General features: G+C 40.9%; 1 protein-coding gene across 4 annotated transcripts in view; it reads right to left on the reverse strand.

Annotated features, from left to right (window-relative positions):
• Positions 1-18,462, reverse strand: part of galntl6 (polypeptide N-acetylgalactosaminyltransferase like 6) — a 339,132-nt gene that overhangs the window by 22,063 nt on the left and 298,607 nt on the right. For all 4 annotated transcript variants that reach the window (XM_051702941.1, XM_051702940.1, XM_051702938.1 and 1 more), the window contains exon 8: positions 8,150-8,267. In XM_051702941.1, the coding sequence (XP_051558901.1) occupies positions 8,150-8,267 (118 nt within the window). The remainder of the gene's footprint in view (positions 1-8,149; positions 8,268-18,462) is intronic.

The following is an 18,462-nucleotide window of genomic DNA, read 5'->3' on the forward strand; positions in this document are numbered from 1 at the left end:
TCAAACTTTTTCAAAGGCTCTTTCATCATAAAGCATGGAGAGATGCAGGCATGGCAGGACTTTAGATATTAAGAGCACTTGTATTGCATTTTGAAAGCTGCTTAAGTCGAACAGATGGATGAAACTTGGACGCAGCATGGCAGGAAACCAATAGATGGGATGAAGCCAGGCCTAATCAGCCCAGGCTTACACTTCAGGTTGTAATTGCATGTTGGATCCTGATGGAGACACTGTATTACAATACCAGATTTCTCAAACAGTCCAAACAGAGCATTTCATATTACGACAACAGTATTTAAGGTGCTACTCGTACAGCTTACTGATAAATAGAACATTGTTGATAAAGCAACAGACAAATACATGCATAAACATTGTATTGCTCAGAGGTTGCTTTTTCAGAGCTCAGGAGAATTACTGGATCTCAGTTCCCTTTCATTTAAATATCAACTCTGTCTCTGATTTTTCTCCTAAAGTCCTTTAGAATAAATACAAATATGAATAAATAAATAAATAAATAAATAAATAATTGTTTATATACGGTAATAGTATAGAGCTATACAATTAATGTGAATAGCATAACTCTGATAATTTGATTCTGGAAATGATTTTAATAAGAAATGTTTGACTTCAAATTAAAATCTCACTTTTGATTGAAAACTTTGAAATCCTGGCCAATCTGAGTATAGTTTGAGACATTGTTGAGATATCTTCTGAAACTCTAGAGGAGACACATTTGAGACTACTAGTGTCTTTTCTCTCAAGAGAAAAATCTTAGAAGCAGGAAGCTTAAGCAAAAGTCTCAATCTAATCTCAATTTAATCTTGTCGCTGTCTAGGAGAAACAACTGATATATTCATGGGATCTCATATGTGATTTTTCCTTCCTATGTGAGGGTAATAATAAAAAACAATTTGTCATTGGATCATTGTATATATATATATATATATATATATATATATATATATATATATATATATATATATAAACTTGCACAGTTTAGCCTCTAATCTATTTTTGTCGTTGCCATGGTTTCTGGGAGAGCAAGAGTGGACGGTGTTCCAATAACAAAGTTCAATGCGAGCACAAGTGTGAGCCTAATGAAAAAGAGTGGGGTGGCAGGTATGTCAGAACTGATAAATAGAACACTTTTTCAAATCCGTCTGCACCAGTTTTGGCCCCGCTAATCAAAACTGAATCACTTCAGAGCCACAGTCAGTCACAGGATCACACAATCTAATTAGTTTTAGCAGAGGGGCCAGTCTAAACACATACACACGGACACACACGTGCACACACAAACTCACACCTCCACTATGTTCTCCACCTTATTTTGGGCGATTGGTGTGCTTTTAGCTTTGAGGCTTCACTTAGTAACAGAGTGAAGAAAATAACCTCTCCTATCCAATCTCATTCTGGCTTTATTGTTGAAAAGAATGAGAAAGAATTGTCTATACAGACAGACAGAGCACTTCACATTAAGTGGAAAGTGAATCTGGTATAGGCCTAGCTATAATTAGTTCTTTGTAATGGATCAGGAGCAGTGAGAGTCTTCAGTTGGACATGGTTTAGGGTGTGTTTCATGGAATCCATTTTTAGGCCTGGATTACACAAAGCACTGGAGCAAGACACCATATAATTACATGGCTTTATTGTGTTCTGTTTGATTACTTCTGTTTGAAAGACCAACAACAAGAAGCAGCTTTCTCTGCTCAAATGACTAGTCAAAACCAGCATGAATTTCCATGGTTTGGTGCTGGTCTAACTGGTGGACCATCATAGTCATGCTGTTTCTGCATAACCTAGCTAGTGAACAGCCTGATCCTATAAAAATTAAGTGCAATTACGTGGCTCCTAACATGTATCACAGCAGTTCCGAAAAGAAATGTCCACTGTGTGGTGCTAAAAGAGAGTTAAATTTACTCACAAACAGATGAGGTTTTTAAGGTTCCCTATCTGTCACTCACTCGACGTTGGTGTCGATGTAGTGACACTAGGGGTCACTCTTGGGAGCCCGAGACACCTCTGGTCTTTGATAAAAGGCCAATGAAAATTGGCGAGTGGTATTTGCATGCCACTCCCCCGGACATACGGGTATAAAAGGAGCTGGTATGCAACCACTCATTCAGATTTTCTCTTCGGAGCCAAACGGTCATGCTCATTGAGCTGAATAGCACTGTTCATTCACCTCTGCTGGATCTGACGGCGCATTTCAGCAGCTTCTCCCTCCTCTGCACTGGTGCACTGCAGAGAACACCCCTGGGCGCTTCGGCAGAAAAACTAGAGAGTATATCTTCTGAAAGAGCATTTTTCCCCTCTAAAAGAGTATATTTCTCTAAAAGAGCGCACACACGGAACGTCTTTTTAAAGACGCGTCTTTCTAAAGATGCCTTTCCAATCGTGTGTTATTCCTGGTTGCGGTCGTTTTCTCTCAACTTCGGATGGTCATGATCGCTGTCTTTCATGTCTGGGCGCGACCCATACGGAGGCAGCGTTTATGAATGGTTCATGTTCTCACTGTGAGAACATGACCATGGCAACGTTGTGGTCGCGGCTTGCTTTCGTAAGAAAGCAAGCCACCCCAGCGGCTCCCCGCCTCGGTCCTCCTACCTACGGGTATGAGGTCAGCGTGGCTAGCACTGGGGGCAATTTGGGGACCTCAATGGGATCGCCTCTGCCGGGTATCCCCCCGTGGACCTCCCATTCCCCAGCACGCTCGTCTGCCCCAATCGGGCTTCCGGATGAGTTCGCCGGCTCCCTCAACACTACAGTGGACGCGCTGTCATGGCAGGTTTCCCTCAGGGGAGAGTGGAGACTCCACCCTCAGGTGGTCCAGCTGATTTGGAGTCGATTCGGTCGGGCACAGGTGGACTTGTTCGCCTCCCAAGAATCCTCCCACTGCCTGCTCTGGTACGCCCTCACCGAGGCTCCCCTCGGCATAGACGCACTGGCACACAGCTGGCCCCCTGGCATTCGCAAATATGCATTTCCCCCAGTGAGCCTGCTTGCACACACCCTGTGCAAGGTCAGGGGGGACGAGGAGCAGGTCGTCCTGATAGCACCCTACTGGCCCACCCAGATGTGGTTCTCGGACCTCACGCTCCTCGCGATAGCTCCCCCCTGGCAAATTCCCCTGAGGAAGGACCTTCTTTCTCAGGGACGGGGCACCCTCTGGCACCCACACCCAGACCTCTGGAATCTCCATGTCTGGTCCCTGGACGGGGCATGGAAGACCTAAGTGGCCTACCACCCGCGGTGGTAGACACGATCACTCAGGCTAGGGCCACCTCTACGAGGCGCCTGTATGCCTTTAAGTGGCGTCTATTCGCTAAGTGGTGTTCTTCTCGATACGAAGACCCCCAGAGATGCGCAGTCAGATCAGTGCTTTCCTTCCTGCAGGAGAGGCTGGAAGGGAGGCTGTCCCCTTCCACCTTGAAGCTGTACGTTGCTGCCAAGGCAGCACGCCACAATGCAGTTGACGGTAAGTCCTTAGGGAAGCACGACCTGATGATCAGGTTCCTAAGAGGCGCCAGGAGGCTGAATCCCTCCAGACCGCCCCTCGTTCCCTCATGGGATCTCTCTGTAGTTCTTCAGGGTCTACAGAGAGCCCCTTTTGAGCCTTTGCAGTCAGCCGAGCTTAAAGCACTCTCCTTGAAGACTGCCCTCCTGACTGCACTCACTTACATCAAGAGGGTAGGTGACCTGCAAGCGTTCTCTGTCAGCGAAACGTGCCTGGAGTTCGGTCCGGGCTATTCTCATGTGATCCTGAGACCCCGACCGGGCTATGTGCCCAAGGTTCCCACCACTCCTTTTAGGGACCAGGTGGTGAACCTGCAAGCGCTGCCCCAGGAGGAGGCAGACCCAGCCCTGTCATTGCTGTGTCCGGTGTGCGCTTTACGCATCTATTTGGATTGCACGCAGAGCTTTAGAGTCTCTGAGCAGCTCTTTGTCTGCTTTGGTGCACAGCGGAAAGGAAGCGCTGTCTCCAAGCAGAGGATCACCCACTGGCTTGCTGACGCCATAACCATGGCATATCTCGCCCAAAACATGCCGCCCCCGGTAGGGCTACGAGCCCATTCTACCCGTGGTGTAGCGGCTTCTTGGGCCCTGGCCAGAGGTGCCTCTCTAACAGACATTTGCAGAGCAGCGGGCTGGGCAACACCCAACACCTTTGCAAGGTTCTACAACCTCTGGGTGGAACCGGTTTCGTCCCAGATAGTGGCACGCAACACGAGCGGATAAGCCCGGGATAGCCGGCCGGGTGTATCGCTTGCACATAGCACCTTCCACCTCCTTTTGAGCTGAAGACATGCGCCGTTAATTCCCAGTAGTGTTCAAAATTTGTTCCCTGGTTGACTTCCTCCGAGCCCTGTGGCAGTCGAGTTTTCGGAGAGACTCACTGCCGGCCCAGTACACGCGCTAACTAAGAGCCCTGTTCTGGGGTAGGTGCTCCGCATGTGGTGGTTCCCTGTAAGGCTAAACCCCATGCGATCTATATCTTCCACTAGTTCGTTTCCCTGCTGGCAAACTGTGTCTTCCTTGGGCAGAGCCCCTCTGCCCCAGTCTCCATGTTTGTAGTAACTCCTCCCCCACTGGGCAGGATTTACCTTGAAGGCTCTCCACATGGTTGGAAAGACCATGTGACGTATTTTCCACTTAAAAATATCCCCCCCTTTCTTGGGGCGAGGTGTGGTCTCCGCGGTGTCCTCCCCTTGGGAGGGACACCCCCCGACTAAACCTGGCGGCCCAGTCGGATAATTCCCCTTCTTTTTTAGGGAGTGGAAAAAGAGAAGGGGAAAAGAGGCCACGACTGAGTTAAGCCTGTCTCTATCTTTGTGTAGTCGACTTGTCCCCAAAAAGGGCCGTTCGACACTCATAACTGTGTTGGAGGAGGTTACGTGTCGACCTGGTGTGCTGGCTATGAGGCACACAGCAAGTCTGTCCACCACACATCGCCAGTTCACGTAACACCGTTCAGCCTTGTGGCGTTTTGTATAGGGACCTCTAGTGTCACTACATCGACATCAACATCGAGTGAGTGACAGATAGGGAACGTCATGGTTACTGGTGTAACCTCCATTCCCTGTTGGAGGGAACGAGACGTTGGTCCCTCCTGCCACAACGCTGAACTACCCGCTGAAATGGCCGGACCTTATATCAGCTCCTCAGCGTAAAACCTGAACGAGTGGTTGCATACCAGCTCCTTTTATACCCGTATGTCCGGGGGAGTGGCATGCAAATACCACTCGCCAATTTTCATTGGCCTTTTATCAAAGACCAGAGGTGTCTCGGGCTCCCAAGAGTGACCCCTAGTGTCACTACATCGACACCAACGTCTCGTTCCCTCCATCAGGGAACGGAGGTTACACCAGTAACCATGACGTTAATGCTATAGCCTAGCGTCTTTTAAATCAACAAAACCTACCTCCCTACCCTAAACCTTAAACCTAACTGATAGTGTCATAAATCAAACGTGAGATGAAAAACAGAGGGGGGGTTGAAGGTTAATGCTCTAGCCCAGTGGTTCTCAACCCTTTTCCTGCGAGTGTTATATTGTCTGACGGCGGTCTGTGAGTGGGGGGCCAATGGGGTGGGGGGGGGAGTGGAGGGGCAGGCCTCTGTCCGGGGGGGGGCCGCGGCTGATAAGCAACAGAATTCATGCAAAAGTATAGAGGACTTTAAAATGTTTAAGTCCTGCATGAATTTAATGTTTAATGATAAAGAGAAAGGTGCCTTAATACCCTAAATATGTGCACGGTAACCTTTTGTAAAATTTGGTTAACCACGAGAGTTCACAAATGGTTATAGTGTTATTTTTTAGAAGTCGGGACTCAGGAATAAAGATTGTTTATTGCCATGGATACGTCAAACACAATCTCAGATAGAAGGGAATAATGTGCACAGTGAGCTATGAGCATAAATTGCACAACACATAGATCTTCAAATGATAAAATCACATTAAAGTCGAACAAAAATAATTTCTGTCACTGCCTGCAACATAGTAGGCCTATTCTTAATAAATGGAAAATGTGTAATTCTGCCCAGGAACGTTCACTTTCCATGAGGCAGCAAACACTACGGATTATAGGACTTCTTCAGGATGCTTTGATTTTTAAATGATTCAGCATTTAACTTTGTCTGTACACCAGAGCAAAAGGGGGGGAAAACACTGGCTCACCGTTTATCACTGAAACTTTGCCAGATGAAAAACAATCTGGAATCATGTATAACAGCCACATTAAATCCTCTTTGCAACCTGAACTTCATCAGAATGTTGATTTGTGACACCAGTGCTGAAAAAGCTTGATGCAGCACACCCAGAGTTGGGAAGTAATGAAATACAAGTAACGGGAATACGTATTTAAAATACAAAATATAAGTAACTGTATTCCACTACAGTTACAATTTAAATCATTGGTATTTAGAATACAGTTACATTCAAACAGTATTTTGATTACTGAAGAGATTACTTTGCATTTTATTGTCATTTGTTTCATTTAATATTTAGTCCTTTCAGATGGAAAAATGTATACATATAAATGATGTGATCCAAAGTGCATTTGAACAGCGGTGAAACACTTTCTTATGATGTGTTACATTCATACGAGCAGACAGAGAAGTAAGTTTTAAGTAAGTTTGGAGCACGAGAAACAGAAATAAACCTTGTGTAAACTGTCAGCTTTACACTAAGCTAAAATGCTATTTTTATCTATTTTACATGTTACCAGGCATGATCATCCATTTTACATGTTACCAGGCATGATCATATTTTTTTATCAAGAAATTCATGTTGGATCACAATTTCTTTTTTCTAGTAAGACCTTTGATATTAGGGCAAAAATCATATTCTTGATAATATATATATATATATATTTTTTTTTTATTGTTTTCCTGTAAAAATATCTAAAAGTCCTTAAAACAAGATCAATTTGATTTATCTTGATTGAGAAACAACACTGCATAAGATATTTAGGTTTTTCTGAGAATGTATTTTTAACATGTGTATTTTGTCTTACTGTACTGGCAGAGTTTTTATAGTCAAAACAAGTGAAAAAATCTACCAGTGTTGAAGAAGTAATCCAAAGTATTTAGAATACGTTACTGACCTTGAGTAATATAATGAAATACATTGCAAATTATATTTTACAGCATGTATTCTGTAATCTGTAGTGGAATACATTTCAAACGTAACCCTCCCAACCCTGAGCGCAACAAATGGTGAAACAGAACACAGGTGTCTCGAGATGCGTTAATAAATATTGAAATTATTTTTAAGTTAACTGTCTAAAAAAAATTAAATGATTCTGCACAACGAATTGTAAAACAGAATGCAGGTGTCTTGAGATGCGTTTATAAATATTAAAGTTCTTTTAAACTTTACATTGAGTTATGGCGCAACGATCAAAGACGTCTGTTCAGTGCGTGTTTACATGGCCTCAGTGCATGTGTGAACAGCCTGTAACTCACCCTATAGCCTACTTGAAAAACTGACCCGAACCTGGCCAAAAATCTGTTGGTTTGTTGGGTACCGTCGGACTCAGATCGGGTTGAAGACCTCTAAACGCAGAATAACCGAATAGTGATTTTGGTATTTGAAAACCATGTACATCTCTATTAATAACCCTACCATGTTAGCTACCATGCAATTTTACTGTGCTTGGAAAAAGCTTGTAAATGTGGTTGGTAATGTAATGAAAACATTAAAATGTATTGCCTTCTGTCATGGACTATAGAAGAAGTGTTTTGATGTCATAAGATAGCATTGTGTGAGGAAAAGGTTGAATCGTGACTCATTTTACTTGTGATTTGTAAAAGGAAATATAAGTTTTTGTTGTTATAGTGCCTAGTGTTCATTTCACCAGGAAAATAATTTTGCAAAAATGTAAGTATAGTAATGTGATTTTATGAGATCAGGTTGCTGGTCAAGCTGGTTAACCAGCATTGGGTTTGTGGTCAATGTGGTTGACCAAAGAAATCTTGCTGGTTAGGCAGCCCGATCGTGACACCGCCATTCTATGCAGGCGACCAGCATCCAAAACACAACATCTGCTGGCGACCAAAAATGCTGGTCTTTTCAGCAGGGTTGTAAACAATGTTTGAGAAATATATTAATGTAATTTTGGGGAATTGCAGCACAGATGCATTAACTTACCTTGAAGGATATTTCAAACTGCTCGCCTCCCCAGATCTCAAGGCCAGTGTCATACCCTCCCAACTCCCAGAACCATTGACGGTTTACAGCAAACAAGCCTCCAGCCATCACAGGAGACCTGCAGGAAGGAAGAAAGGCCAACATGCTCGGTCCTGACTCATACACTATACTGCATATTTTGGACAAAGTCTTCATGGAACCTGTAAGGCAGTGTGTGGAAGGTCAAAAAACCACAGAAAACACAAAGTAACTTCATTTAAATGCAGTTTATTTAATAAAAATTCCTGTGATGAATCACTTGTGTTGAATTATTTCTCACTTTTGGGTAAAGATGAATAAATCAATAAATGTAAACGTAAGAAAAAATATCTATTGTGAGGAGTGGGTGGATCTACATAACATTGACATCCCGAGCTATACACAGGGCCTTGAATAACTACTCATTTGTACTAGACAACTAGTTGTCCAGAAAAGAAGCTGACGGATCAATATTCTCCATATGTAGAGCATGGGTCTTCAATCTTTTTCAGGCCAAGGACCCCCATTTAGGTAGAGAGACAGAGCATGGATCCGCTGTTACATATTGTTAAAAAATAAGTGTTGTACTTTATTCCTGTAAATGCATGTGTATGGTAACATGTTAATATACTGTATGTACATACTTTAAGATGTTTACATTGCAAAGCCATTAAAAGAATAATTAAATGGTATACAGCAGGGGTCTGCAACCTTTTTGACAAAAAGTGCCATTTTTAATTTTCCCTGTTAATCACTCTGTCATACCCCCTTAAAAAGACAGACAGACAGACAGACTCTCTCCATTTAGAATAAAACAGCTTTACTAAAATGTTATACAAATGTTTCTTTATAATTAAAAATTACTTTTTTTAGGAGTAAAATTATTACTGCAAAAGTAAGATTTGGCATGCAGGTGCCATGGATTTCAACGTGTCAAGGAAAAAACATACTTTTCTCTCTTGCTATCGCTCATGTGCGAGTCATTATCCATTGATGTGCCAATGGTAGATCAAACAATAAATTGTGGACCCCCTTGGGCTCATGAACCCCTGGTTGAAGACCCTTGATGTAGAGCGTTGATGGAGTGTGTGTGTGTAGACAATGTCCGTGTATATCTGATAATGTGGGAGACAAACTAAAGAATGTGTATCTCTATTACATGTCATGTTATGTCCCATTTGCTTACAGTTTCTGTCAGCCTCTGGGTGACACTTGGCCAGTTTCAGAGCACTTTGCATTAATTTTGGCTTGTGTGTGAACACTCCAAATGACCTCGGAACAATTTCAGTTGTCAGCAGGGCAATAACGGTTAACTTATAACATGCTTTGTAGATGCTGTTAGGAAGTGGTTTAGTAACATGGTTAGAGAAAGGGGCTGACTAACAGGTGAAGCTCAGATGACGTCAGTCACCTGGGACTATTAAGGAGATTGCATCTGTGAAATTCAAGAGAGTGCTGTATATCGGACTTGTGTCTGTTGTAGAGTTGGCCTCACAGTGTGTATGTGAATTTCTAATCCTTCTTCTCTCCTGGCAGACTACACAGAAGGAATAGACTCACTCTTTACTGTAAATGGCACCATCTTCATCACAGTTTTTCACCACTGCACCTTTCAACAAGCTTTGAACAACACGGACATAAGCATGGAGCTGGTCATAGCCGAACTAAAAGCTGAGTATACGCTATCAGGACAGGGGGAGCAAAGCCAATCTGACACAGGTGAGAAACCTCTCTATGGGAATCCAGAGATGCACATTTGGGTAAGAATGTCTCTCACATCATACTGCATACACATAGGAACAGATGTTCCTACCCCTAGAACCCCTAGTATTGTATTACATTTACAGCCATGGATTCTTGCACTGTAAAATTTCAGGGGCACGTTCGGGATAAGAAATGTGTGTCTATTGCCCACTAGAGTATATACTACTAGACCTAGTATTGTATTATATCTACTGAGAGGGTTTCTTGTGTCATAATTTTTTGGGGGGCTCGTCCGGGATTGGAACTGTGTGTGTGTTTCCAGCTAGTGTATTAACCGCTAAAGCTAGTATTGTATTATATTTACTAGCAGGGTTTTTCATGCTGCAACAGATGCAACATCTGTTCATTTTATTGTCACTTTTGCATAATTTTGCATTACATGTTATTATACAAAGCTAGAGCTGTATGGATAGAACAGACTTTGAAAAAGACCTGAAAAAGACCTGAAAAAACCTCTGGCCAGGATTTCAAAACTTTTGGGATTTGACTTTGTTTTCATATTTATGTGCTCTCTACAGTTAAACATATCATACATTTTGTTTATTTGATACTGTGCATCTTTTTTATTTTTAATCATCTTTATGTGTCATCTCTCTTGCTCTCTCTCGATCTCAGTGTGCGCGCTGATTAGGAAAGCGTCTGCCGCTCTCAGCCGGAAAAATCAATAATGCAATAATATAAGTTCCCCAATCAGACTTGCGCTTGGTATGCATTGTCATTTTTAATAACTCAAAATGTTGACTATATCGAGATAATATCAAATGTACTATATATCAGGGAAATTAAAACAAATATATGATGGATAGAAATAAACCATGATGGAAATTTTACAACTCAATCTATCAGATATTTGTAGCGTATCCTCTGTATGTGACTTGTGAATCTGGTACTTATATGTCAGTGTTAAAAAAGTCAGAAAATACAATGAACAAGAATGTTGGTTAGGCCACGTGCAGGAACAAACAAGCCATCTCTGTTCACATTCTATCCATACTAAATATTATGTGACAATCACAAAACAACAGCCAAAAGAGATTTTGTAATAAAAATCTGATCTTCAAGGAAGTACACCTGGGCACAGCAGGAGAACTGAAAGTGTGATGTTTAGTAGAGTAAAAAAAAAAAATGTTTATGGCTCGGCGGATCTTTTTTGTTGTTATTTGATATTAATGTATTTTATTCTATGGTCATTTTTAAATGTATTCAAATTACTATTCATAAAATGTATTAAATGTAGTGAGGAGGTCACTGTGAAGAGGTCCAATCATCCCCATCCAATCACACACACAGTGGTCTTTTTTTGGACTACAACAATATGGTCACCCTATACAAAGCTAATGACAAACAGTTATACTGGGATGCAGTTTGTGGACAGTTTTGAGGATTCAGTTACTCCTAATGTCACCATGTATAACAAGTATAACAAGTGCAACTGCCATCATGTGATCCAGGACTAGTCAACACAGACCCAATATGTTCACTAGAGGCTGAACTAATCAAATAGTCGATGCAATCCCTACCAAACATACTTAGAAAATTTTAAGTAGGGATGCAAACCGAATTCTGCTCACGATCATGCTCATGATCCAGTCGAAATCAGCCATGTAAGAAATGTTGAGGTTTAGTGGTCGATTTAAAGCATAGCAAAGCAAGAGAGGATTGCTGCCGAGCAGATGTCAATCCAACATTCAGATAAGCTGTTATTCCATCAGTCTGCCTTGTGCTTTTTTCATTAACGCTTATTGTGCTCCCAAACTTGTATTCAGCCGTTATATCACATGTACTTATGGGGCTTAAGCCTGCCAATGGGGTTTGAGAGTGGTACACTGATGGATTTAATGGACTCTCCAGTTGTTCAGTGGTGTTTGAATCCCGAGACTTGGCTAAAGCATACAGAATGCGGGTACAAAGTGTCTGTTGGTGTAAGTAATGCAATCTTTTAATAGAGCATGTGGGATGAAATATGGTAATTGCAAAGGCTGGAACGACAGCATGTTTTGGGATTATGGTTCTGCATATAGTGCACTTACTGCACAGATGAGAGAGGACAGAGAGCTCTGGTTTGTGAGAGGATTTGTGGTGGATTTATTTATTCAGTGTTTCGAGCAGTAGTGGGGGCATAAGCTAAGATGATCTATGAGTGGAGCCTATACTCTGTGTTGGTGGCATCAATGCAGGTGGCAGATTTCGATAATTTCAGGATTATTATAGTTTTGAAATTTAAATGTACTTTTTATTTCTATTTACTTGTCAATTTGTCATTTAAATATACTTTAGTTTTCATTAGTTTTATTATTTACATTTGGTTTTATTTTAAAGTTTTAGTATTTTAGGGCTGCCAAAGTTAATGCATTTATTGATATCATTTTAAATTGTTCAGGGTCATCTAGTGTTATCATTATATGGTGGAATTTGAAGGTTTACATTCTTAGAATATACTGTGTATCAAAAACTAGTTTTTGAGCCATTCAAATATATTTCAGTATACATTTATTTTTTCATTTTAGTTTGTCTTAATGATTTGAAGTTTATTAATTAATTTTATGGCGAAAATTGATAGGTTCTTTGAACATGTAATCTGTGATTACTCTTTGAAATGTGATGTTTTGAGCCAATCAGCTTACATTGTGTAAGCTGATAGGTCCCTTAAAATGTAATCTGTTAGCCAATCAGCTTGAGTTCTCTCTTTGTCTAACATTTACATTGCTCAGTTTTGCAGATAAGCTAGTTTCACTGCAGCACGCTGCAAACGTTTTTCTCTGAAACCCACCTCCTCCCCAGCATCAACTGTCTAGATCTGCTACATGGGGATTGTATGTATATTTCATTGTGTAGCAGCAGCAGCAGTATGTACTACATGCTTGAAACATCATGTCTTGTGTTTTTCTAATGTGCAGCAGCAGCAGCAGCATATCCATATGCTTAAAACAGTATGTCTGTGTATGTTTTAGCAGTACACAAGTTCTTCGGATTTGCTCTGCATAAGCACCAGCAGCATCTGCATAACAGATCTAGTCCACCAAGACCAAATTTTATCTCCATTGCCATACCAACATAACTTGTCATGACTGAAATGATATTAATATGGATTAATTCATCATAGAATGGAGTGTAACCAAGAGTCTTGAACGCATGTGCTGAACAGCTGGCAGGTGTGTACACAGACATTTTTAACATCTCTCTCACACAAGCAACAGTCCCATGGTCCTTCAAGTCCTCCATTATAGTACCGGTCCCAAAAAGACCAAACACATCTACAATGAATGACTTCAGGCTGGTGGCACTTACACCGGTCGCCATGAAGTGTTTAGAAAAGCTGGTTCTCCAATCCATAAATTCTGTGGTTCCAGACATGGTGGATCCCCTACAGTTTGTCTACCGCCCGAACAGATCAGTGGATGACACAGTGGCCCTGGTGCTTCACTCTACACTTGAACACTTGGATGCTAACAGAACATATGCGCGCGTGCTTTTTTCTGGATTACAGCTCTGCCTTTAACACCATCCGACCAATGAAGCTGATTGTGAAGCTGGCAGATCTTGGAGTGCCAACACCCACCTGTAACTGGATTTTGGATTTCCTTATAGACAGACCACAGATAATAAGGATGGGGAATAAGGTCTCTGCTGAGCTCACAATCAGGAACCTCCCAGGCTGCTGCCTCAGCCCCAAACTCTTTTCATTGTACACTTATGACTGTGTTTCCACCCAGGACAAGAATCTCATTATTAAATATGCAGATGACACAACCATCCATAGGGAGGGGACGAGTCATCTTACAGGGAACTGGTGAACAAAATCATTGTCGATGGAGAGGACAATGACCTTGTTCTTAACATAGACAAAACCAAAGAAATAATTATGGACTTCATGAGGAGAGCCCCTCCCTCTTAAGCCTTTCACCATCAAAGGGACTGAGGTGGAGCGGGCTGATGGTCACAAGTTTCTAGGCCTTCACATGACAAAAAAAAACCTGAGCTGGGCCGAAAACACCATAGCCACAGTGAAGAAAGCACAGCAGCGGCTTTACTTCATCAAGCTGCTGAAGAAGGCTGGACTCAGCCGTCAGCCCCTCTCCCAGGCCTACAGATGATTCGTTGAGAGCATTCTCACCAGCGGTATCACTGTGTGGTTTGGTGAATTCCCTTCAACGAATCATCAGAACTGCAGAGAGAATCATCGGCCATGACCTCCCCTCCATGGACACACTCTATACACAACGCTGTAGGAGAAAAGTGCAGAGCATCCTCAGTGACCAACATCACCCAGCTCACTCTCTGTACAGGTGGAAGAACTCAGGATACAACCTGAGATACCACAGGCCAAAGAGTATCCACACTCACAAGGCACACTTCTATAATAGTTTTTTCCAGCCACTGTCAGATTGATTGCAAAGGACATTAAGGCTGGAGGGAAATTCCCCCCACCACCTCACTCACATCATGGACATTTAATACCTCACACACCTTACAGATCGTGTTTTTATACTTAACTACTTCAGCCCCTCTTACCTTCTTAGGTACCTTCATCTCTGTCATACAGAATATTTCCCCATTCCTTTGCTTTATGCATTAATTTTAATATATTTCCTTATTTCTTTATTGTCTTTATTATTAAACTTAATATGCATATATAAAATGTTTCTTTTCTTTTTATGTATGTTTATAAAGCTGACTCAGAGAGATACACATAAGAATTCCATTGTACCTGTACTGCCCTGTACCCGTGCAAATTGCAAAATACATCTAAATCTAAAATCTAAATCTAATCTAGAAATACTCTAAGCCATTCACTGTCCCAAAAAACATACTCACACATCACAGAGGCCCAGCCCAAGCCGAAAATGTATTTCCTTTTAAAAAAAAATATTGATGTGATTGTTGATTGCACTGTGTTTTGAGGAAAGCTCATGGTCAGCATTTAACAAGGAAGAAAACGGCAAAGTGTTGCTGGGTTTGGTGCCCTCGGGGGTAGACTAAGTGGACTAAAGCTTAACTGAGCCAACATATTATGGATGGATGAAAGTAAGAGTAAGAGAATGGAGAAGAAAAAGAGTGATAATAGCAGGAAAACAGAGGAAAGAAATAAAAGAGAAAGATGCAAGCCATAAAAAATAATTGAAGGAATGGGTTTGTGTAAAGAAGGCCAAACTAGATGAGCAGCAAGGAGCCAAAATCAATTTACTCTCACGTAATACTCTCTGGCCTCCTTCCTTTTGATTTAATAAGGTGCTGAAATATAACAGTCTACTCAATTAAGGGAGCTAATGGAGGAACACGCACTTCAGTGGTGAAATTACCATGTTGCTTTTTTCCCTCCAACACGCTCACCAATAACTGCAGCTCAAGTAGATATTGTGGCTTGGTGGTACATGGTGTCCTGGAATGGATGCTTGTGTTTTGGCTCTCACAGACAATGGATTGTGTGGGTGTGTAGCCAGCTTATTGGCTGTGTGGGTTTTGTTGATGGCTTGTGGGCTTATTTGATCAGTTGGACACCCAGCTAGGAGTCTCGGGCAGAAAGAAATAGAATCACTTAGACCAGTGGTTCCCATCCATGTTCCTGGAGGCCCCCCAACTCTTCAAATTTTGTATATCTCCCTTATCTGACACACCCAATTCAGGTCGTAGAGTCTCTACTAACGAGCTGATGAGTTGATTCAGGTGTGTTTGATTAGGGAGATATCCAAAATGTGTAGTGTTGGGGGGGGGGGTCTCCAGGAACAGGGTTGGGAACCACTGACTTCGACCTAGAAAAGGGGGGAATCAGTGATGGGGATGATTGGAGCGCCCGATCAACAGGCTCCAGGGAGCTTGGAAGTCTTGACAAGTTTCCCTGACAGCTCAAACCACAGCTAGGTCTTTTTATTGTATTTCTATGCTCTTGTCTCCCAATGTGTTCATGCATGCAAAATGACACGGCCCATTTACAATGTGTCTGTTTTCAGTGATCGTCAGTCTCCTAATCAGACACAGCGAGGAGAACTGATTACTTCAGGGGCCGCTCTTGAGGAAAGGTTGGCCTGGAGGGAAAGGTGCTGTGCAAGGTAAATATAAGGATGTAGGAGCAGTTGGCGGTGGCTGTATTGATTGGTTATTTAGGCACAGATCTGAGGGGAGAGTGTCGGTCGATGCAGAGGAGTGTCAGTGTATGTGTGAGGGAAAGACAGGTGAAAGAAGCAGAGAAGACTCTCATCAGGAGTGTTCTGCACCACTGGAGCATATGACCAGGTCAAATACCTTACTAGAGCGGAAGACAGATAAGAGAGAGAAACATAAAAAAGAGAAAGGAAGAAAGAGGGGCACCCTCCTAGATGCAGACCAGATATGGGCAACATACAGTCCGCATTATCTTTGAATACGGCCAATCAGACAATATTAGATTACAGATTGATTTTAGTACATTGAAAAAGTGTTCATGGGAAGATAGCATTCAGGTTAGGGTGTTATTACTGCTATCTACTGCTATATTACTGTAGATGTTGCTTGTTCTAATCAGTTTATGTTTGCAAAATGAGTAATTAAACAAGAAAATTGACTAAGAAAACTCGGTTTACCGAGCTGACATGGAAACCCATGTGTTTGTAGACGAAATCTGTCATGAAAGATTTCAATTTGAATCACTATTTCACCACTGCTCTAAAAGAGAAGTATGAGAGAGATACACCGGTGACACCAGAGCTGCTCTCATCACAGATTTAAAAGGTAAAATACATTGGCAGCAAAACTTTTTACCAAATCTGTGACAGTGCAAGAATCACTAAAGACAGCTTATACTGTTTTGCTCAGGCTTGTGAACAAGCAAAAGTTTTTTTTTTTTTTTTTTGCAAAGAAATGCACAATTGAGATGGCCTGTCAGACTGTTGAAAAGTCTTTGAGATGTTGAGTAAGATTTTTGCATTGAATTGATAGGTCCATGCGTTGTTTTGTATTTATGCACTGAAATGTTATGTTCTTGTATTATTGAATATTGTTATTGATGTTACTATTTGAATTTCGATGATAATATTTGGATTTTAACTTTTAATTAATTAATTATAAGCACCTAAAAACTTTTCTGAGGTGGGGTTAAAAAATAGGACACTTGTTGGAAATGTACAGACAATACAAATGAGATATTTAATTTTCTTGATAATATTTATTATTGAAGTAGTATTGCTTGTCAATTGATCATGAATTTGTCCATTTGAACTGCATGTGTGTATATGTATATATACACTACTGGTCAAAAGTTTTGAAACACTTGACTGAAATGTTTCTCATGATCTTAAAAATCTTTTGATCTGAAGGCGTATGCTTAAATGTTTGAAATTAGTTTTGTAGACAAAAATATAATTGTGCCACCATATTAATTTATTTCATTATAAAACTAAAATGTTATTAAAAAAAAAGTTTTTGAAATTGATGACTTGGGCCAAATAATAAAGAAAAGCAGCCAATAAGTGCCCAACATAGATGGGAACTCCTTCAATACTGTTTAAAAAGCATCCCAGGGTGATACCTCAAGAAGTTGCTTGAGAAAATGTCAAGAGTACATTTCTGCAAATTCTAGGCAAAGGGTGACTACTTTGAAGATGCTAAAATATTACACAGTTTTGATTTATTTTGGATTTTGTTATTGTTTATTTTGGATTTTGTTTTTGTTTATCACAACATAATTCTCATAGTTCCATTTATGTTATTCCATAGTTTTACTGACTTTACTATTATTCTAAAATGTGAAAAAAAAAAAAAAAAAAATTATAATAAAGAATGAGTAAGTGTTTTAAAACTTTTGACCGGTAGTGTGTGTGTATATATATATATATATATATATATATATATATATATATATATATATAATGTTCACTGAGCACTTTATTATAAACAGTATGGTCCTAACGAAGTGCACAATGTGGTCTTCTGCTGTTGTAGCCCATCCACCTCAAGGTTCGACATGTTGTGCATTCTGAGATGCTATTCTGCTCACAACAATTGTACAGAGTGGTTATCTGAGTTACCGTAGCCTTTCTGTCAACTCAAACCAGTCTGGCCAGTCTGGTTTCCTTCCACAGAATTGCCGCTCACTGGATTTTTTTTGTGTGTTTTTTTTTTTGCCACCATTCTGAGTAAACTCAAGAGACTGTTGTGTGTGAAAATCCCAAGAGATCAGCAGTTACAGAAATACTCAAACTAGCCCGTCTGGCACCAACAATCATGCCACAGTCGAAATCACTGAGATCACATTTTTTTTCCATACTGATAGTTGATGTGAACATTAACTGAAGCTCCTGACCCGTATCTGCAAGATTTTATGCATTGCACTGCTGCCACACAATTGGCTGATTAGATAATCACATGAATATGTAGGTGTACAGGTATTCCTCATAAAGTGCCCAGTGAATGTGTATATGTATATGTATATATATATATATATATATATATATATATATATATATATATATATATATATATATAGTTTTTATAGTTAAAAACACATTGTGTTAGTCGTACATAAATTACCCACAATAATTAGGAAAATGAGTAAGACG

This window comes from Myxocyprinus asiaticus, chromosome 7 (assembly GCF_019703515.2).
Source record: "Myxocyprinus asiaticus isolate MX2 ecotype Aquarium Trade chromosome 7, UBuf_Myxa_2, whole genome shotgun sequence".
NCBI lineage: Eukaryota > Metazoa > Chordata > Actinopteri > Cypriniformes > Catostomidae > Myxocyprinus > Myxocyprinus asiaticus.